The sequence below is a fragment of the Balaenoptera borealis genome (assembly GCF_965194805.1).
Source record: "Balaenoptera borealis genome assembly, chromosome: 6".
Lineage (NCBI taxonomy): Eukaryota > Metazoa > Chordata > Mammalia > Artiodactyla > Balaenopteridae > Balaenoptera > Balaenoptera borealis.
Genome location: NC_138863.1, coordinates 62,272,636 through 62,295,563, shown reverse-complemented (window position 1 = coordinate 62,295,563; position 22,928 = coordinate 62,272,636). Strand labels below are relative to the sequence as shown.

Genomic DNA, 22,928 nt, shown 5'->3' with positions numbered 1-22,928 from the left:
AGGTTAACAAGCCAAAGACTCCAAAGAAAAACCACTGTTGACTCAGCTCGGTGCTTTGTGACCACCTAGAGGGGTGGGAGGGAGGCGCAAGAGGGAGAGGATATGGGGATACACGTGTGCATATAGCTGATTCACTTTGTTATACAGCAGAAACTAACACAACATTGTAAAGCAATTATACTCCAATAAAGGTGTAAAAAAAAAAAAAAAACCACTGGTGAGGCAGTCCTGTCAAAATAACTCAACAGTCTAAATTTAGTCTGGAAAAAAAGAGGTCTCGATTTCTGTGGAAAGGTACATTTCCTCCCTTGAGTGAAGCTGGTGACAAGCCAATTATTTAAATGTTGTTTCCAAACTGATTCATGTGCATTGCTCAGAATGCTGCATTCTCTTCTGCTTCATTTAACTAAAAATATCTATGATCGTGACCAAAATGACACAGGATGATCTTGAACTCAGGACACAGGTTCTTGTTGTTCTTAACTCCCAAACTGGCCATCCCCATCCCCTCTCTTGCACACCAGACCCCACAAGAAGTGGTTGGGTATCTTCAGGGAGGTATAAGAGATGTTCTTGGTTTTCTCAAAATGGAAATCTTTCCCCTGTTTAACGGTAAATAAAATAGGATGTGAAGCTAGTGGCCCCAAAGGCTAGGGCCCCTTCTCCTCCACCACAGCCTGTACTTCAACCCCAAGACTCTCCTGTATGAAGAGAGAGTATGTAGTTGCACAAACTAAACGTTCTGACCAAGCTTCTTGTTTTAATACAGGAGCGAGGACACAGAAACTACTATGATTAGATAAACACAAAGACATGGACTAAAAATACCAGTATTGGTTTTATCGCTGGAACTGGATAAATCCGTATCGCACTCTTCTCGCCACTCGCTTGTACAAAACTAGACCTTATTTCAGTCCAGTTTCCTTCCATTTATCTTCCTAGGATATCTGGAGTTTTTCTAGTTTTTTAGTCTGAGATGATTCCTTTGCAGAATTCTTTGCAGAAGATAGAAATCTGCTTTCTTCCTGGTTTAAACCTTACTTGTCACTAAAATAGAAAATTTTCAGCTTCCCTTCCTTTCTACATCAGGTTCTCAGTTCTGAGTCCCCAGGTCAGTGTTTGGGAGACAGAGAGCCATCCCTTCTCTTGCCACCTTCACCTGCCTACTGCAGAAGAGCCCTGTCCTACTCATATAATAAAATACACCCTGTTCAGTGTTGCCAGACACAAAAAGTGCAGGCAAACTGGTGGTACCTAGGCCAGTTTTGGGCTGGAGAGATTCACAATCCGTTTCCTTCCAGATGGAGTATCAGAATGAAGGCATTGACATGACACCCGTGGAGTATGAGGACAATCGCCCCCTCTTGGATATGTTCCTCCAGAAACCTCTGGGACTGCTTGCACTTTTGGATGAGGAAAGTAGGTTTCCCCAAGCAACGGACCAGACCCTGGTTGGTAGGTACCTTTTGGAAAAGGCATATACGTGCAGAAGAGAACTTGGCTACTGGGCTCACGTCATCAAATGAATGTGGTTTAAGGAATCTTTCCTGTGTATTTTGGCTACCCAGTGATTGTGAAAATATAGACCCTGCTCTTAATGAATTGGAAATGTTCAGAACATGTCCTGGTAGAATTTGTGTGTTAAAGCAAACCCGTCACCATCTCTCAGACCTTGCTCACTTTCCTATTTCTGCAAATGGAAATACCTTTACCCTATGTCAATATCACTTTTTCCACCTTCTGCTCCCTTATTTCCCATAACCGGTACTTGATTCCCCTCCTTTTTCATGTCCTTCTCTCGTATCTCCACCTGGACGCCCAGCCATCTCTAGTCCAAGTTTGTACAGAAGCCCCTCCTGGTCTCCTGGGTTCCAGGCTCATATTCTCCCCCTCTACCCTGGACATCCCAGCTAATTTAGTCTTCCTAAAGCTGCCTTTTCATTAGGTTACCATTATCTATGAAGTGACGGCAAAACACCTCCTTCTGGCATTCACGGCCCTCTGTGCTTTACCCCTATACCTACTGACCTACTCCTCCTTCTTTGTGAATCTTCAGTGTTGCACATGGTCCTGTCTCTCACTTACATTGTGAGATCCTTGGGCAACAAAGCCCCAACCCTTGCATCCCTTTACTAGTTAGCACAGTTCCTCACACAGAGTAGGTCGTCAGTCACAACAAAAGCAAAACTATTTGTAGAGGGAGGAACACGAAGTTTCAAGCCTTTTTCCCAGATGGAAACTTGATCTGTGGGAGAGATTCACTTCTAGGAGTTGAGATGGTCACCCTCAAGTGACTTCCTTTTATCTATAAAATTGTCACAAGTTGCCAAGAGGAGTATAAACCAGGGTTATTTGCCTTCCATGGAATATCTTCATAGTTCTAAAGCTAATTAGCTGGTCTCCTGGTGGCATCAGTGTTCATTCTAGGAGTTCTCAGAGCAGAGCATGATATCGTAGGGAACAGCCTGACACTAAAGACAACATGAAACAAGTAAATGAGAACTCAGTTGTAAATGCCCATCACATGGGGGAATCTTCCTCCATCACTGAACATACAAGAATAATATCAGGCTACTCTGAAATTCCTTATTCTGGGTCATCATGGTTCGAGGAGCACACTTTTGTCTGAAGGACCAAATTGTTCACGTTGTAACTTTTAAACATGAAAATCCACACAGATAAATTTGAAGATAATCTCCGATGCAAATACGTCTGGAGGCCCAAAGGAATGGAGCTGTGCTTTGGCATTCAGCACTATGCTGGAAAGGTGAGACACGTCAGTTATTAAACCTGAACTTGACAAGGGGTAAGTGTCAACCGTACCCTGTTTGTGGCCCTCGCGAAATTGCTTGCAGATTCCTTTCTCCTTTTAATTCTTCGTGAATACCTAATCATAATTCCCAAACTTTCTCAGTGGTGGTGCTCACAGAAAGTAGCCCCTGGCAAAGAAGCACTTTCTCGCTGGGGTGACCCACAGAGCTGCCATCTGCTTCTCACCTGAGGTTTGGCCTAGAAGTGACAGCTCTCCAGAGAGAAAACATATTATAGCTTTTGCAGCGTTTAGTGGTGAATGTTCACATTCAAAAGTCATTTAGAGATGTGTAGGTAATGGAGGAGGGTTAATATCACAGTGGGGCTCAATTTTTAGCACTTTGTAGCCCAAGTGTGTGTCTACAGGGCACCAAAAATGTCTAGATGAAAAGGAAAAAAAAAAAAAAACTCACTTCATCATCCAGATGTTAAGCTTTTACAACATTAACTGAAATTTCCATTTTTCACCCATTATGCCTAAGTCTCAATTTCAAGTTCCTGAAGCAAATTAGTGAGTGATTGAGGAAATTCTTTCCCCCTGTAGCCAACAATTCATTGTGCACGTTACTCTCAAAGGAGCGGCGTGAATTATGGCTAATTGGTTCCCGCAGGGTCTGCTGAGGCCCTGGATCCAGAAAATGGATAGGAGTTCAATAAAAGGTATTTCTGATTATTTTGTTGATTTGAGACTTATTGAAATTGTTTTTCACATTCACATCATGGCATGGAAATTAATTTTGCCTGACTGGAGGTTGGTTAAAAGGCAGTCTAATACAAGTGAAGAGGTGGTTTTTCCCTCCACATAATACGTCATGGTATCTATTTTGGATCTTTGCTAGAAATTGCAATCCAGTTTTCGCTCTTAAAAACTTAATTTACCTTAGCATTGAAACCTGACTGCGTATGACATCTACCCTGATCCCTGTGTCCCCATTCTTCTCTGCTCTTCTGCCTTCCATTCCTGTCCCTTTTCTCACACCTCTCTTCCCATCTCTCTGTCCTTTTTCACCTATTTCCTACCTACCCCTCTTCTTCCCTCTTTCTCCCTCTTGTCCTTTCTTGACTTTAAAGGAAAAATAGGATCCTTTTCCTTCTGGGCTCTGTGTCTTTTCCTGAATTCATTTGTCACTCAACACTTATTTCATTGGAACATCCCTTAAAATTGCACTGACCTGGATCCCCTCTGTCCTGAGAACCGAGAACTGCTCAGAATCCCTGAGCCATCACTCAGGTGCCACAAGAACCTTGGGAAGAGTGAGGGTGCAGTGGTTGTGAGCGTGGAGCCAAACTGCCCAGGTTGGGATACCTGCCCACCGCTGGTGACACGTGTGACCATGGGCACATTATTCAGCCTCTCTCTAAGCCTCTGTTTGCCCACAGTAAAATAGAGATAATAACAGTATGAACATCATAGGATGGATGCTTCCCATATTGTGAGTGCCCAATACAATTATTCTGATGTGATATATCTTTGACAGGACTCTTCTTCAAAGAATAATTGAACAAGAGGTTAAGATAAACTGGCCTCTCAAAAATTACAATTCCCCCCCCCTTATATGGTGGTCTGGGTTTAAAAGCATGGCTGTGTCAAGATGAATTCTATACAGAGGTTGATTAATTACTGACCTCGGACAATGTGCCTGTGTCGCCAGTGATGGGGATGGTATTGGCTCACTTGTGATTTACTATTCGTGTTGCAGGTATTATATGATGCTTCTGGGGTTCTTGAGAAAAACAGAGACACTCTCCCTGCCGATGTGGTTGTCATACTGAGGACATCGGAAAACCAGCTTCTTCAGCAACTCTTCTCAATCCCTTTGACCAAAACAGGTACTTGGAACCTCCCTGACAGCCCTGGGTCTGATGCTTTTACAAGCCCTGCTGGGGTTTTCCATTTCATGTCTAAATCCTGCCGGGGCTGCACTACTAACATTTTGAACTTTGAGCAGGTGTAAAGGTCTATTCAGCTAAGTTCAAGAAGAGGAAAGTGATTGTTTCTTTTGCATCTAATTGCACAGCATCAGCGTGTATATATATGTGTGTACACACACACACACACACACACACTTTCTTTAACATCACCTCTTAGACTTCTCATTTTCCCTGCCTGCTTCCTTCATTCTTCCATTTATAAAAATGTATGTTGGGAATTCCCTGGCAGTCCCGTGGTTAGAACTCCACACTTCCACTGCAGAGGGCACAGGTTCGATCCCAGGTCAGGGAACTAAGATCCTGCAAGACACACAGTGCGTCCAATACAAAAATAAAATAAAATAAAATAAATAAAGCAGATGTTATTATCAATTTATGCTAAACACTCTAGGATGGTCTCAGTTTACCTAGAATTATTGGGAAGATTATTTCTATTTATGTATGATTTCAAGTAATGGGACTGGGACCAATCAAAGTCATCCAATCATGGGGTCCTCAGAGGTCACCTGGTCCAACTTCCCACCTAGTCATCGACCCCAGCCCACTGCTCTCCTAACCAACTTGGAACAGGTCTGTCACTGGCCTATATACACAGCCTTTGTCTACTTACAGTCAGCCTCTCTGTAGTTGCTCGGCCGGTCCTCACGCAGGAGCAGGAAGCTAGAGCCACAAAATGGGGCATCCTGGTCTTTGCTGTTCCACCAAGTAGATTCTAATTGGGTCAAGCTCCTTTGATTTATCTGGGATTCTTCTGCCTTTGGCTGGGCAGCAGACTCAATCTTCCCATAGCTCTCCTCTCAAGGGCTTTATGTTTTTGAGGCTATGCCTGGAAACAGCTGCAAATATGCTTTTAAGAAAGGAGGCAGAGGAACCTCTTTATCATTGTTCATAATTTCTTTTTCTTTCCACATCCCTCGTGAAATTATTGGCAGTGTGTCTGGCATGGGGCCTCTGCAAGCTAAAAGAGTGTGGTTGCCAGGCCTGAATTTTAGCAGCGTGCAGAGGAATGAAAAGCTTGCTTAAGAAAAAAGTCATGGGCTTCCCTGGTAGCGCAGTGGTTGAGAATCCGCCTGCCAATGCAGGGGACACGGGTTCGAGCCCTGGTCTGGGAAGATCCCACATGCCGCGGAGCAACTAAGCCCATGAGCCACAACTACTGAGCTTGCGCGTCTGGAGCTTGTGCTCCGCAACGGGAGAGGCCGCGACAGTGAGAGGCCCGCGCACCGCGATGAAGAGAGGCCCCCGCTCGCCGCAACTGGAGAAAGCCCTCGCACAGAAACGAAGACCCAACACAGCCAAATATAAATAAATAAATAAATTTATAAAAAAAAAAAAAAAAAAAAAAGAAAAAAGTCATAATCTACAACGTTTTTTTCATCTTTACTTTCAAACCATGTTCTTAACTTTTTTCAGACACGCTCCTTTAAATGAAAATAGTAGAGTACCCATCAGAAGGCTGCCCTCCAGCTTCTTCTCCAGACCTCCACTGGGCACAGCCAGGATTTGATTCATTATCAACTTCTGGGAGAGTGGGCAGCTGTGGGCACAGCTGTGGCTCCCTCACCAGACACTCAGGTGTATCAACTCACTAGCTAACTTGTGCAGAAGCAAAGACGGCCATTTTTGATAGGAGATGTCCTCTTTGAAATAAAATATATCCAAGTGACTTGTTAGCTAGCATTTATACCCTCCCATAAATATGAGTAATGACTTGTCAAATCTGTTCACAACTTCGGAATTTCTAATTTTTCAACCTTTGGCAAAATAAAAACAACTTCACAGTCTAGGCCACTGGGTGGCGCAGTGCAAGAAGTCAGGCTCTGCAGCCAGCCTGCTGTTGCCCTTGATCACCTAAAAGCCGGGGAGGAAGAAGAGCAAAGAGGTAGCCTCCCCTTCTTATTTTTGCTTTTCTCTGAAAGACCTTTCCTCCTGTCTTATAACTCTTTCTGCATCTTGCCTTAAAACTGCACCCCACATGACCTGGAGGAAACAAAAATGAAAACTAAGACTAGAACAAACATGTTTTCCGGACAAGCTTCCTTGTATTCCTGAGTTGTACATTATGCATAATAATTTATTTTGAGATCCTTAACTTTCTCTTCTCCACTATACTTTTGAGTATAATTAAGAAGCCACAAATACACATCAAAACTAGTAAGCATGATTCTGTGTTCTTTTTCTGAAATTATTCATGGAAAAATGCCTTCAACTAACAAACATTTATAGAAGAGCTGCTAATAATAAAGCACTGTATAGGCAGTAAAGGGGAATATAGAGATAAAGATAATGTGGCTTTGCCCCAAAAGCAACTGGAACTTTCTTTTTTTTTTTTAAATACTTAATTTAATTTTATTTATTTTTTATACAGCAGGTTCTTATTAGTCATCAATTTTATACACATCAGTGTATACATGTCAATCCCAATCACCCAATTCATCCCACGACCACCCCCACGCCCCCACGGCTTTCCCCCCTTGGTGTCCATAAGTTTGTTCTATACATCTGTGTCTCAACTTCTGCCCTGCAAACCAGTTCATCTGTACCATTTTTCTAGGTTCCACATACATGCGTTAATATACGATATTTGGTTTTCTCTTTCTGACTTACTTCACTCTGTATGACAGTCTCTAGATCCATCCACCTCTCAACAAATGACCAATTTCGTTCCTTTTTATGGCTGAGTAACATTCCATTCTATATATGTACCACATCTTCTTTATCCATTTGTCTGTCGATGGGCATTTAGGTTGCTTCCATGACCTGGCTATTGTAAATAGTGCTGCAATGAACATTGGGGTGCATGTGTCTTTTTGAATTATGGTTTTCTCTGGGTATATGCCCAGTAGTGGAATTGCTGGGTCATATGGTAATTCTATTCTTAATTTTTAAGGAACCTCCATACTGTTCTCCATAGTGGCTGTATCAATTTACATTCCCACCAACTGTGCAAGAGGGTTCCCTTTTCTCCACACCCTCTCCAGCATTTGTTGTTTGTAGATTTTCTGATGATGCCCATACTAACTGGTGTGAGGTGATACCTCGCTGTAGTTTTGATTTGCATTTCTCTAATAATTAGTGATGTTGAGCATCTTTTCATGTGCTTCTTGGCCATCTGTATGTCTTCTTTGGAGAAATGTCTATTTAGGTCTTCTGCCCATTTTTGGATTGGGTTGTTTGTTTTTTTAATATTGAGCTGAATGAGCTGTTTATATATTTTGGAGATTAATCCTTTGTCCGTTGATTCGTTTGCAAATATTTTCTCCCATTCTGAGGGTTGCCTTTGGTCTTGTTTATGGTTTCCTTTGCTGTGCAAAAGCTTTTAAGTTTCATTAGGTCCCATTTGTTTATTTTGTTTTTATTTCCATTACTCTAGGAGGTGGATCAAAAAAGATCTTGCTGTGATTTATGTCAAAGAGTGTTCTTCCTATGTTTTCCTCTAAGAGTTTTATAGTGTCCAGTCTTACATTTAGGTCTCAAATCCATTTTGAGTTTATTTTTGTGTATGGTGTTAGGGAGTGTTCTAATTTATAACTCTTTTACATGTAGCTGTCCAGTTTTCCCAGCACCACTTATTGAAGAGACTGTCTTTTCTCCATTGTATGTCCTTGCCTCCTTTGTCATAGATTAGTTGACCATAGGTGCGTGGGTTTATCTCTGGGCTTTCTATCTTGTTCCATTGATCTGTGTTTCTGTTTTTGTGCCAGTGCCATATTGTCTTGATGACTGTAGCTTTGCAGTATAGTCTGAAGTCAGGGAGTCTGATTCCTCCAGCTCTGTTTTTTTCCCTCAAGGCTGCTTTGGCTATTCGGGGTCTTTTGTGTCTCCATACAAATTTTAAGATTTTTTGTTCTAGTTCATAAAAAATGCCATTGGTACTTTGATAGGGATTGCATTGAATCTGTAGATTGCTTTGGGTAGTATAGTCATTTTCACAATGTTGATTCTTCGAATCCAAGAACATGGTCTATCTCTCCATCTGTTGGTATCATCTTTAATTTCCTTCATCAGTGTCTTATAGTTTTCTGCATACAGGTCTTTTGTCTCCCTAGGTATGTTTATTCCTAGGTATTTTATTCATTTTGTTGCAGTGGTAAATGGGAGTGTTTCCTTAATTTCTCTTTCAGATTTTTCATCATTAGTGTATAGGAATGCAAGAGATTTCTGTGCATTAATTTCGTATCCTGCAACTTTACCAAATTCATTGATTAGCTCTAGTAGTTTTCTGGTAGCATCTTTAGGATTCTCTATGTATAGTATCATGTCATCTGCAAACAGTGACAGTTTTACTTCTTCTTTTCCAATTTGTATTCCTTTTATTTCTTTTTCTTCTCTGATTGCCATGGCTAGGACTTCCAAAACTATGTTGAATAATAGTGGCGAGAGTGGACATCCTTGTCTTGTTCCTGATCTTAGAGGAAATGCTTTCAGTTTTTCACCATTGAGAATGATGTTTGCTGTGGGTTTGTCGTATATGGCCTTTATTATGTTGAGGTAGGTTCCCTCTATGCCCACTTTCTGGAGAGTTTTTATCATAAATGGGTGTTGAATTTTGTCAAAAACTTTTTCTGCATCTATTGAGATGATCATATGGTTTTTATTCTTCAATTTGTTAATATAGTGTATCACATTGATTGATTTGTGTGTATATTGAAGAATCCTTGCATCCCTGGGATGAATCCCACTTGATCATGGTGTATGATCCTTTTAATGTGTTGTTGGATTCTGTTTGCTACTATTTTGTTGAGGATTTTTGCATCTATATTTATCAGCGATATTGGTCTGTAATTTTCTTTTTTTGTAATATCTTTGTCTGGTTTTGGTATCAGGGTGCTGGTGGGCTCATAGAATGAGTTTGAGAGTGTTCCTTCCTCTGCAATTTTTTGGAAGAGTTTGAGAAGGATGGGTGTTAGCTCGTCTCTAAATGTTTGATAGAATTCACCTGTGAAGCCATCTGGTCCTGGACTTTTGTTTGTTGGAAGATTTTTAATCACAGTTTCAATTTCAATACTTGTGATTGGTCTGTTCATATTTTCTACTTCTTCCTGGTTCAGTCTTGGAAGGTTATACCTTTCTAAGTATTTGTCCTTTTCTTCCAGGTTGTCCATTTTACTGGCATAGAGTTGCTTGTAGTAGTCTCTTAGGATGCTTTGTATTTCTGCAGTGTCTGTTGTAATTTCTCCTTTTTCATTTCTAATTTTATTGATTTGAGTCCTCTCCCTCTTTTTCTTGATGAGTCTGGCTAATGGTTTATCAATTTTGTTTATCTTCTCAAAGAACCAGCTTTTAGTTTTATTGATCTTTGCTATTGCTTTCTTTGTTTCTATTTCATTTATTTCCGCTCTGACCTTTATGATTTCTTTCCTTCTGCTAACTTTGTGTTTTGTTTGTTCTTCTTTCTCTAGTTCCTTTAGGTGTAAATTTAGATTGTTTTTCTGAGATTTTTCTTGTTTCTTGAAGTAGGCTTGTATAGCTATAAGCTTCCCTCTTAGAATGGCTTTTGCTGCATCCCATAGGTTTTGGATTGCCGTGTTTTCATTGTCATTTGTCTCAAGGTATTTTTTGATTTCCTCTTTGATTTCTTCAGTGATCTCTTGGTTATTTAGTAATGTATTGTTTAGCCTCCATGTGTTTGTGTTTTTTACGTTTTTTTCTCTGTAATTCATTTCTAATCTCATAGTGTTGTTGTCAGAAAAGATGCTTGATATGATTTCAGTTTTCTTAAATTTGCCGACGCTTGATTTGTGACCCAAGATGTGATCTATCCTGGAGAATGTTCCATGCACACTTGAGAAGAAAGTGTAATCTGCTGTTTTTGGATGGAATGTCCTATAAATATCAATTAAATCTATCTGGTCTATTGTGTCATTTAAAGCTTCTGTTTCCTTATTTATTTTCATTTTGGATGATCTGTCCATTGGTGTAAGTGAGGTGTTAAAGTCCCCCACTATTATTGTGTTACTGTCGATTTCCACTTTTATAGCTGTTAGCAGTTGCCTTATGTATTGAGGTGCTCCTATGTTGGGTGCATATATATTTGTAATTGTTATATCTTCTTCTTGGATTGATCCCTTGATCATTATGTAGTGTCCTTCCTTGTCTCTTGTAACATTCTTTATTTTAAAGTCTGTTTTATCTGATATGAGTATTGCTACTCCAGCTTTCTTTTGATTTCCATTTGCATGGAATATCTTTTTCCATCCCCTCACTTTCAGTCTGTATGTGTCCCTAGGTCTGAAGTGGGTCTCTTGTAGACAGCATATATATGGGTTTTGGTTTTGTATCCATTCAGCAATGGATGGATCTGTGTCTTTTGGTTGGAGCATTTAATCCATTCACGTTTAAGGTAATTATCAATATGTATGTTCCTGTGACCATTGTCTTAATTGTTTTGGGTTTGTTTTTGTAGATCCTTTTCTTCCCTTATGTTTCCCACTTAGAGAAATTCCTTTAGCATTTGTTGTAGAACTGCTTTGGTGGTGCTGAATTCTCTTAGCTTTTGCTTGTCTGTAAAGCTTTTGATTTCTCCATCAAATCTGAATGAGATCCTTGCTGGGTAGAGTAATATTGGTTGTAGGTTCTTCCCTTTCATCACTTTAAGTATGTCATGCCACTCCGTTCTGGCTTGTAGAGTTTCTGCTGAAACATCAGCTGTTAACCTTATGGGAGTTCCCTTGTATGTTATTTGTCATTTTTCCCTTGCTGCTTTCAATAATTTTTCTTTGTCTTTAATTCTTGCCAATTTGATTACTATGTGTCTCGGTGTGATTCTCCTTGGGTTTATCCTGTATGGGACTCTCTGCGCTTCCTGGACTTGGGTGGCTATTTCCTTTCCCATGTTAGGGAAGTTTTTGACTATAATCCCTTCAAATATTTTCTCTGGTCCTTTCTCTCTCTTTTCTCCTTCTGGGACCCATATAATGCGAATGTTGTTGCGTTTAATTTTGTCCCAGAGGTCTCTTAGGCTGTCTTCATTTCTTTTCATTCTGTTTTTCTTTATTCTGTTCTGCAGCAGTGAATTCCACCATTCTGTCTTCCAGGTCACTTATCCGTTCTTCTGCCTCAGTTATTCTGCTATTGATTCCTTCTAGTGTAGTTTTCATTTCAGTTATTGTATTGTTCATCTCTGTTTGTTTGTTCTTTAATTCTTCTAGGTCTTTGTTAAACATTTCTTGCATCTTCTTGATCTTTGCCTCCATTCTTTTTCCAAGGTCCTGGATCATCTTCACTATCATTATTCTGAATTCTTTTTCTGGAAGGTTGCCTATCTCCCCTTCATTTAGTTGTTTTTCTGAGGTTTTATCTTGTTCCTTCATCTGGTACATAGCCCTCTGCCTTTCATCTTGTCTGTCTTTCTGTGAATGTGGTTTTTGTTCCACAGGCTGCAGGATTGTAGTTCTTCTTGCTTCTGCTGTCTGCCCTCTGGTGGATGCGGCTATCTAAGAGGCTTGTCCAACTGCAACTTTCTTTTACCATCACTTTCCATTTAGAATTGGACACTAATTTATCTCCTTATGGCGATATTTGCCTTCAGACTTCAGTTTTAAAAGAGACTGTGTGTCCTATGTTGAAGGTCAGAATATTAATTAAGCTTCTAAAGGTTAAAATTTCCACATTCTATATTTTTTTGTTTTATTATATTATAACCTTTTTTAAATTATTATTAATTAATTTATTTTTGGCTGCGTTGGGTCTTCATTGCTGTGCATGGGCTTTCTCTAGTTGCGATGAGCAGGGACTACTCTTCGTTGCTGTGTGCGGGCTTCTCATTGTGGTGGCTTCTCTTTGTCGTGGAGCACGGGCTCTAGGCGTGCAGGCTTCAGTAGTTGTGGTGCACGGGCTTAGTTGCTCCGCGGCATGTGGGATCTTCCTGGACCAGGGCTCAAACCCGTGACCCTTGCATTGGCAGGCAGATTCTTAACTGCTGCGCCACCAGGGAAGTCCCTGTATTACAGCCTTTGAAAGTGGGAAAGCCTGGACAGAAATAGGTTGTATTGTTTTTGCTAAAAATGCAAATACTTGTTTCCAGCACATACCCTTTAGGAAGGGCAATGTAGCTGTCCATCTCAGCATTGTGGTTGGCAGCAAGGTCCCACGCATCCTAGCATTTTGGAAAAGAATATGCTAATATTTTCAGCGCATGGGAAACTATTTTCTTGGTTATTTAAATTTTTATTTATCCTGCTTCAAACCCTTAAATACTTAAACGGGGCACTAGTTCAGTGAGCATACATATTATGGACAATTACTTTACAAATTTCTTTTAAGGGATGAACTACAGAGAGGAAGGAGAAAGGTCAAAGTTGGGAAAACTTGGAGGCTATTAACCCCCAACTTTAAAAAGAGGTCCAGTGTTGGGCTCCTCGATTTCGAGAGGAGAGGCCCCTAAGGGATGTTGGCAATGCTCTGGCTCCTGGTCTTGGTGGTGGCTGCATAGATTTTGCTCTGTAATATTCATTGTGCTGTACATTTATATATTGTACACTTTTATACACATGCAATCTATTTCACAATAATACTTCTTTTCCCCGAAGGATAGAGAAGAATCTTAAAATGCAAAGAAAAACTTTAAATTTCTTTATTTAAGGTGTCCTGTCCAGTTAAGTTCAAGTGTCCTTGTAGCCAGACTCCTGCTCTCCTTTGCTTTCAAACACAGGCATCAGAGAGCCTCCAGCTGACATTCCTTGAAAAAAGTCAGCCTCCTCTCGTGGACTGCTGGGCGGGTGACAATCCCTTCCTTGGTGGATATCAAATAGAAGTATTGGCCCTTGGTTTAATCTCTTATCAAGGTTAAGAGGATTAACCTCTGAATATGTTTGTGTAAAACTGTAATATAAAATCAGAGAGAGTAATCCAGTTGGCATTTTCAAGTCTCCTGTTCCCACCTTCCTGTTCACGTTCTACATCCCCAAACACTGAAAAGGGTGAAAAACGTGGAGCATGAGCTCTTGGGTCCAGGGTGGTCACCTTCTCCCAGGGTGCTGCAGCTCCCTTCCCAGCAGCCGTTTCTGCTGGCGCCCAGCTGTGCCTGGTGGTGGAAACACCTCTCTCTGCCTGAAGGGTGTGTTCTCGTTCTGAGATGCCCAGTGACCGTCAGGTAAACGGAGGCAGCTGCAGTCAGGACGGATCCTCTCTGTTCCCCTCTCTGCTTTTGCGACCACTCTTTGACCACTTCAGACACGTCAAAATTTTCTTTGTAATCCTTCCTGTTAATAGGAGATTCTCTGAAGACTTTATATGTGAAAATTTGATGTGGCAGCAACACTGCCTTCCAACCCTTCAGCTGGGACTTTTCAAACTGAATGATGGAGGTAGAAAAACATTAAGAGGAAAGATGTTATAACAAGGTTTCATGACCTATTTTCCTGTTGGGGGAATGTTCCACTTGCTACAAGTGAACTAGAGAAGAGTTCAAAAGGATCAGGGGAGGAAAGAGAAGAGGAGGTTTCAAAAGGAGCTTGAAAAATCCATTTCTGTCTTTGAATCGTGAATTCTGACTTCCAAATAGGAGTGTGGGGTTTTAAAGGAGTTAGGAACTTGAGAGAAACTAGAGAAAACAAGAGTACCACGGAGGGGATATTCTCTGAGCCTCAAAGTCCGGTTTTGCTTCAGAATCTGGAGCTGAATTTTGTCTCTGTTGCCCTCTTCTGTCTGAGGACTCTCAGGTTTCTCCCTTGGAATTTGATTTGCAGTAAAAATCAACAGTAAACTTTCTCTGTCTTGACTTCCGTTGGTTCCCCTTTTTATTTGGATGGGGAGTGGAGGCAAGACGAGTCCCCACCCTGTAACTGCAAAGCTCTGTAACACCTTCACTGCCGAAATCCTTGCTGTGGATGGTCTGGTCGTGATTCTGTAACTCCCCACATTAACGGCATTAAGCTCTTAAGAGGATGCCTTTTTGTAACCATCTCTAAGAGTTTTCATTTTCCACTGATGGCTGCGCCTGCATCCCGGCAGCTCAGCACACGAGTCTGGCAAGCTGAGCTGACTCTGAGTGACAGAGTTCCGGGTCACAGACACGGGCAGTGCTCCGCTCTTCCTGAGAGGGAGAGGGCGAGTGAGCCAACTCTGTCAGCGAGCCTGCGAGTCAGTGCCTCCTTGTACAGAGGCCTGCCTCCTTCTTCTAATTTGGGAGTGCATCTCAGTCAACAACCAATATGTATTTATCATCTTTCTAGATCTGGTGCCTTCTAGAAGGAATAAAAGAAAATCCCGGCCAGAATAGTCAGTGACAGATAAACAGAGCCAAATCCTAAAATGTTTAAGGGATGCACAACAGGCATGTGAATCAATAAATGGGGGCAATATAAGCACTGTATCTATACAAGTAAAAATATCAGTAGAAGGAAAAGTCATGGAAATATCATGGTTCAATGTGGAGAAAGTTCTTTTAACTAAGAAAGGTTTCTTGGAAGAGATTTTTTTTTTTTTTTAATAGGAGACTAGAGAAAAATTGAATGTAAAGCCTGATGTAATGAGGCATTCTACGCCAGGGTCTACAGCCCTGGAAAGGAGAGGGAGGTGGAAGTGGGATGAGTAAATGAACAGGACGGGGAGGAAAGGACTCAGGGCAGAGGGAGGGAAGCAGGATGGATAAATGATGATGGGCTCCCGATGCTGATCCGAAACGCTAGGGGTGGTCAGCGTGGGCTCCTGAAGGGAACAGCCTCAGGGTGAGAAAGAAAAACTTGAACAGGGTGTTTAAGACTAACTAGAGAGAACCAGGTCCTATCTCCAAATATGGTCACCTTCTGAGGTACTTGGCATTAGGACTTCAACGTATGAATTCGTTCGGGGAGGGAGGGACTACAGTTCCGCCCCTAACAGATCCCTAATTGCTGAGGGAGCTGTTCATATGAGCCCCTTTAGCAGGGGGCCATATGGGGCCACCGCCTTTCCCCATAAAGCCCAGGGACTGTTGTGTCCTGCCAGAGAGGGTTTGCAGCCTCACCCAGTCTGAGAAAAAGAGCTCGGCCCTCGCCTTTTTCCTTCCTCCCCCTCCCATGCCAGAGCAGCTAGCGCAGAGCAGAGGGGTGGGAGAGAAGACTGCTTCAGGCCATGATGGTATCAATCCAGCCTGGAGGGAAAGGAACAGAGGGAAAAAGAGCTTTGACTTGAGATGATATTAAAGGTTAAAAATAAATAAGAAAGAATCTTCAAAACCAAAAGTAATCTTTAATAACTGAAAATCTGTGAAATGGGCTGAAACATAGTTAATGGAGCTGCCATCCTCACAGAAGGGTGAGGGGTCAGCAGGGGTGGGGAAGTTACATGAAAAAGTGGAACTGTTTCTTGTTTATCCCCAGTGAACTGAGATGCCTCATTATGCTGATTTCATACTCGAGGCACAGCAGAGAACCACAAAGCTTTCTGTAGGTGTGACCCTGGGTGGCTGGCAGATTCCATCACTAGCTGAGGATTCCTCCCAGCACCAGCCCAGAGTGGGTGAGAGTCAGATTCTTGTCTCAGGAACAGAGCAAATGACACCAAGGGTTACTCAGAAATAGTGGAAATAGCAAATGTTAATCACATGGGCTCCTCATCTCCAACAACCTACCATCAGAGCTGTGCAATTCAGTACTTTGGGCTACCCAGCTGTGCAGTTGTGCCTCATGCAACCATCTTGTCTACTTGGGAAGACTGTAAGCTTCATGAGAACAAAGACCATGTCTTCTATTTCATTTATATACAGAAAATACAGTCACGACTGTTCACAGTACTTCACTGCTCCATGCCATTACACATGTTAATTCTGCTCTGAGATTACTTCTGTCCCCCGCTCCCACCCTCATCACCACACCTTCCATCCCTGCCCCTTCCCTGCCTCCTAATCCTTTTTTCTTCCTCCAAAACTCAGCCCTAGCATCACCTCCTCCAGGAAGTTCTTGGTCTGGGTTGGGTGAAATCCCTGGCGCCACTGGGGTGTAAGTTCCATGAGGACAGGATTTTGTCCATTCAGTAGGATCCTCTTTCTAGCTCCTGGAGAGGTGCCTGGCACATACGAGGTGCTCAGGAGAGTCTGTCTTTTCAGGCAGGGAGTGTACTTTGTGAACGGAATTTCCTTGTGGTCTTGAGAGCACTTGAAATGTATTTGGGTCATCCTGATTTATGGTGCTGGCTGGGAGCCCACCAGCATGAGAGATTTATTTCAACAAGTTGTGAAATCCAGAGCTCCACCTAGAACTCCATATTCTGAATCTGGAGAGACACGCGTGAAGCCCTATTAGGACTCAGATGCCAGAGAAGCGCAGATAGAATCGCAGGTACATCTCTAACATTTGAGATTGATTGCCGGCCCCCTTCCTGGTGGATTGGACAGGGTGCGCTTTCCCAGAAGCAAACAGCACATGCACGTGCTGTAAGTACTTTGCTGGGAAGCACGAGATCCGTGTACTTGCTCAGAAACGTGGGGACCCTGGGGACTCTGGGTGCCCGTGTGGTCACACTCCCTTCTATTACTGCCACAGCCAACTGGGAGGACCAGCCAAGAGACCTCTGCTGCCTCTGTGAGGTTCCATGGGGAGCAATGTCCCCCTTCTGCCCTTTGACAGGCTGGAGCGGAAGGCAGAGGGTCCTGGCAACTGCTGGACCGTCCGGGGAGAAACTGCACACCTTCCCGCATCTCCCTTTGTTAACGGTTTTCAGCCCTTGTCTAGAAGAATCTTTGATTTTCTTTGCTAGGCTTGTTGAGGACAAAGTGTATGTGTGGTGTGGTTGTGAGGCAAGAGATCATCTCTTGAAATTCTTGCTTTGATTTGTTTTTTCGAATCCCTGAATGCCTGTAGGTTTTGAGTTTGTATTCTCCAGGGGCTGGGTTTTTTTTTGCTTATTTGTCTTTTGATTCAAATGTAAGAAGCTTAAATGCTTCTTTCCTTTTAAAACGTCTACCTGCAGTTTCTTCCACCCAGTCAACTGTGGTGGAATAAAGAGCCCTGGCCTATAAGTCAGGAGACAGGCTGAGTTTGACCTGGGTTGGTACTTTGCACCCAACGGGTTTAATTCAGTTTTCTGAACTAGCTTCCCATCTGCAAAGTGAGGGCTTTGCGTGAAGAAGAACCTCTCAAGTAGAAGGAAGCTTAAGGTCAAACAGACCAACCTCTAGTAATCCCTAGGCCAAACTTTCAGTCTGGAGTTACTGTGGTTTGAAAGCTCTCACTGGCTCTCTGTCATTCATTGGTCTATTGCACCATGCTGTCCAGTGTGATATAAAATGTTCTATTCATCACATTTTCAAAAGTAAAAAGAAGCAGGTTGTCTTAGACCATTGGGCTGCTATAACACAATACCACAGACTGGGTGGCAATAAACAACAGAAATTTATTTCTCACCGTTCTGGAGGCTGGGAAGTTCAAGATCAAGGCACCAACAGATTTGATGCCTGGTGAGGGACCATTTCCTGGTCCATAGTTGGCTGTCTTTTCACTGTGTCCTCAGATGGCAGAAGGGTCAAGGGAGCTCTCAGGGGTCTCTTTTATTAGGACACTAATCCCATTGATAAGGGCTCTGCCTTTATGAATCAATTAACTCCCAAAGGCCTTACCTCCAAATACCATCACATTGGGGGTTAGGATTTAGCATATGAATTTGTAGGGGGTGGGGAACACAAACATTTAGTCTACAGCACAGATAACATTAATTTTACTAATATATCTTTACTCAACATATCAAAAATATTATCATTCAACAAGTAATCAATATAAAAATTATTGAGATATCTTACCTTTTTTCTTTTTTTAAACTAAGTCTTTGAAATCTGGTGTGTATTTTTTACTTACAGCACATCTAGTTCGGACTAACCACATTTCATGTGTTCTGCAGCTACCACGTTGAATAACGTGGTGGCTACAGAGAATCGCTGCCCTAGCCACAGATGTGCCTCATTCCTGCTCTCAAAGAGAATTGCAGAAATGCCAAAGAGCCCTTCTTGCTGGTCCTTCCAAAAAAAATAAATTCTTGTTTCTTCATAAAATAATATTTTACTGCATTCAGACTTCAGCCTATTTCCCAGTATGTGAGAAAAGTCAGTGTTCTGGATTTGCAGAGTTCCAGCACAAGCTTGTTGAAAGTTCCCTTGGCTCTCTTTGCAGAGATAGAAAGGTCCCATATCATCAGTATCAAGAGCAATGTTTTCCCAAGTGTGTTTCATGAAGCTCTAGGTTTGTGGGATGTGATGAAGTGTGAGGTAAAGAAGAGATTTCCATGGTCAAAAAGCATGGGGAATACTAGGTATGAAATTCCATAAGCATCTTTACTGCAGAAATACCAAGAGATGGCTCTCCTGTACAGGGCTTCTGAAACCAGTAAGATGCTTTTTTGCGAAAAGCATCTTGAGGGTCAAGAGTCAAATGGGACTTACTGAGGCATTGCTGATCAGAACATTTTCTCCCTGAGTCTTTCTTTTCCAGGGCAGTCTTCCAGTATGGATCTTAAATCCATTTCCAAAAGTTCTTCATGCTTTCCTAGCTCTAGGGACCCTGTTGCTGCTGTGTCCTTGAAAGACAAAAACTAAAATAACCTTCACTAATGAGTTGTAATAATGGCTCTAATATTGGGAAAGTATCTGTTATGAATTAGATCCACTATCTTTCCTCAACACATTTTAATACTTTTTTCATAGCTCCTAAATGTGACAGTGAATGTACATTTTATTTTTAAGCGGCAGTACAATTGAGGGCCATTTTATTTTATTTCTTTAATGATCTTGTCAAGTACAACAAATATGGCAGCTTTGATTTTTCAAATGGTCAGAAATGCAAGAAAAACAAATTCTGCTTCTCTCGCCAGAATCCTTCTTATTCATAGAGAAGAAATATGTTCCCATTTAAGATGAAAGGTTTTTTGCATTTATTTCATAGCTCATATTGAGGAAAAGTCTCAAGGCCATTTACGGTTTATTAATTCATCCCACTACAAAATCTCTTTATCATGGGGCTTTCAGGTCATCCTCCCCCCCTCCCCACCTTACTAAAAGGTAACTCCAGGCACTTCAAATAAAGTGAATTAGAAACAAAGCCATCATAATTATAATCTCTCTACTTAGAAATGGATCACAACTTAATGCTTTTTTCCCCAGGAATTTGGGTCATGTTAATAAAAACTATTTTTCTCTTTAGAACACAAGACCAGCTTCTAACAGTCTGGTCCATATGTTAGAAGCATATAAAAGTTAATCATTTTGCTCTGGTGCCAGCGTGTTGTGTGCGAAGAGAAGCTGTAAACCACAGCTGTGAGGAGTAACAATTGTGAACTTTACTGGCTCGCACATGTGAGATGTCAGTAAACTAAATAAAATGTCACTTAACTTTACTGGAGAGTTGGAAGTGGGAGAGGAGCGCTAAGATTTTATTAAGGTTTGCATTTAGTAGAGTGGTTCCATTCTTTACGTTTCACAAGGATAGTTCAAGTTACACAAAACCCAGATCAACTGTTTTCCAGATGATTAGGTTTGGCTTAGCCACAAGGTTAGTGATTGCTGGGTAATCAATGGGAACTGTGTGCTGTTCACCTGGTTTGGTATGTAAATGACTAAAAAATTCAGACATCATCTAAAATCAGTTGGGTTCAATCAGTTTGATCAGGCAGCAGTCCTCTCAGTTACTCAGTGGTTTCCTTTGAATGTGGCCAGAAACCCTGAAACAACCACAGAATCTTTAATTAGGCCATCCTAGTTGATGGGCCCTCTCAACATCACTGCTCAGTGCTCTGCACAGCAGATATCTGACCTTGGGCTGTAGGCTTGTGTACTCTTTGCCGCCATTTCCTTTCTTGGTGAACTGGGGACATGGCTCACAGTGTTGTATTAAATAATTCATTCTATACACAGCATAGTATCTACTACATTGTAAACATTCAATAAATGTTAGTATTTAAGTATTGTTAACTCTTTGCTGATCTGGAGCAGAGGGACAAATATAGGGCAAAATAAGTGGACTACATGTATTTCCTTATCTCTGATGAATTGTTTTAAAAGACAGTAGATAATATTATACAGTACTGTGGGTTCTCCTCCCTCCCTCCTTTCTTCCTTCCTTCCTTCCTTCTTTCTTTCCTTCCTTCCTTCCTTCCTTCATCTCTTTCTTTTGAGAGTTTGTGATTTCTTTGTTTTAAAAATAGTACCTTAAGAATATAGACAGGAAAGAATAAATTACACCCTCAAACCTTAAATCTTCAGTTTATTTACTTTCTTTTCTAGTCATCCAACCCAACATTTAATGAGTTCTAGGCAATAGAAAATTGGATAGTCTATAAAACTCTGATTAACCGAAACCCCTAATTAATAACATTTTATAAATCTCAAAATACATGCTGAAGAGAAGGTCACTAACCTGAGTCAAGTGATTTAGCTTAAACTAAAACTCCGTGGCCAACTAGGACCTCTAGGGGCTCCACGTGGCTCTAATCAAATCCCCTAGACCAGCAACATCTACATCTCCACTCGCCACTGAAACTCTGTCAACTATAAATTTAACGGGAACACTTTATTCCCAAAACTCAATAAACATTCATCCAGCCTTCTGGATGATGAAACCCAGATACTTAGAAGGCAAGTAACTCATTCAAGCCCTCCTAACAAGTAAGTGACAGAGCTGAGACAAACCCCAGGTGGTTCGACCCTAGAACTCACAATCTTAACCACTTCACCTCTGCAATCCAGGCCTCAAATAGCTTGAGCAAAGATTCTGAAATATGAAGGGAGAGTGGTATGGCCAGAGACCAGCAAAAAGTTTAGGGTACGTGGAGGGAAGTGAGGTGAGCTGGGGCTTGCTCCTAGAAGGGCACTGGATGTCATGTTAAATAAAATTTAATGCCACACAATTTATTCCTTCACTCATTCATTCACATATATTTATTGAGTGCCTACTGTGTGCTAGGTTAATTATGCTAAACACTAGCTATAAAGTGGTAGATAGAATGGACTTAGTGCCTGCCCTAATGGAGCTTAGACTCCAGTGAAGAGTCACAGACACAGTGTTAATTAGCTTCATGGGTAGCTTTCAGTGTCACATCAAGGAACATCTAGGCATTCTCTAGAAATATTTAAATCCTAAATCTATTTCATTCAGGCTTATTACTCATCCATGGTGCTATTGAATACACTAACTCTGTAGAATGGTTCACAGTCAATTGCTATTTCTTTGGAATAATGAGCCATAGCGTTCTTGGATGACTGAAAGAAGAATCTGTGATACTGAAGTTTTCCAAGAGATGGTAGATGTGATCCATCTATAGAAGGCAAGGATCTACTGTATCTAAAATAGATAACTAATAAGGACCTACTGTATAGCACAGGGAATTCTACTCAATATTCTGTAATAACCTATATGGGAAAAGAATCAGAAAAAGAATGGAGATATATATATATATATCTCCATTCTATATATATATATAACTGATTCACTTTGCTGTACATCTAAAACTAACACAACATTGTAAGTCAACTATACTCCAATAAAAATTTTTTTAAAAAAGAAGGCAAGGGTAGAAATCATCTTAAATGTTGTTCTGGTACATTGGAGCATCTTCAATAAACTTTTTTTTTTTTTTTTTCAGCATCTACTATATGTAGGGCACTTCACAAATCTTCTAGCAGGTGCTAAAGAAATATTTTTTGAATTAATGAATGGGAATAGAAATTCTTAGTGCCTAACTTCAGAGACCATGTGACCTATATAAGGAAACAAAGCATTTCTAAAGATAAATACCAATAGAAGGTAAAATATTTGCATTGATTTAAAAGGACTCAAAAGGGCTCAGACACAAGTACACTAAATAACTGCAGCCTCTAGAATTAGCACAGAATTGTGATGCTTGTAGAGTTCCTTCATCAGAGGAATCTTTTTTGTTGGCCTTTATTCTCAATAGGGTCTATTCTTTAAAAGAAAAATCAGTAATTAATTGCATCCCAAGTCTGCAGGATAAGACTTTAATTTAGGAAGATTTGGAAATCAAGCAGTTATTCTGGATGCTATGCCACAATTCTATAAAGCCAAGTTCTCAAAAAAGCAATGTCTGTACTTACGAAATAAAACTTAAATTAACTGCATCCTTCAACACCATGACATATATCAGGTTCAGTAGAATAATCTTTCTGGTCAATGCCATTTTATGAACTAGTAAAAACAAACAAATCTGAGAGAGAGAGAAAGAAGAGAAGAGAGAAAAGAGAGAAATATGTGGGTGTGTTTGTG

The 22,928-nt window shown here is 41.1% G+C and overlaps 1 protein-coding gene across 1 annotated transcript in view; it reads left to right on the top strand.

Moving 5' to 3' along the window:
• MYO3B (myosin IIIB) overlaps positions 1-22,928 on the top strand; it is a 442,582-nt gene that overhangs the window by 251,347 nt on the left and 168,307 nt on the right. Inside the window, exons 19-21 of the mRNA XM_082395388.1 lie at positions 1,302-1,455; positions 2,679-2,767; positions 4,512-4,641. Of these exons, the coding sequence (XP_082251514.1) occupies positions 1,302-1,455; positions 2,679-2,767; positions 4,512-4,641 (373 nt within the window). The remainder of the gene's footprint in view (positions 1-1,301; positions 1,456-2,678; positions 2,768-4,511; positions 4,642-22,928) is intronic.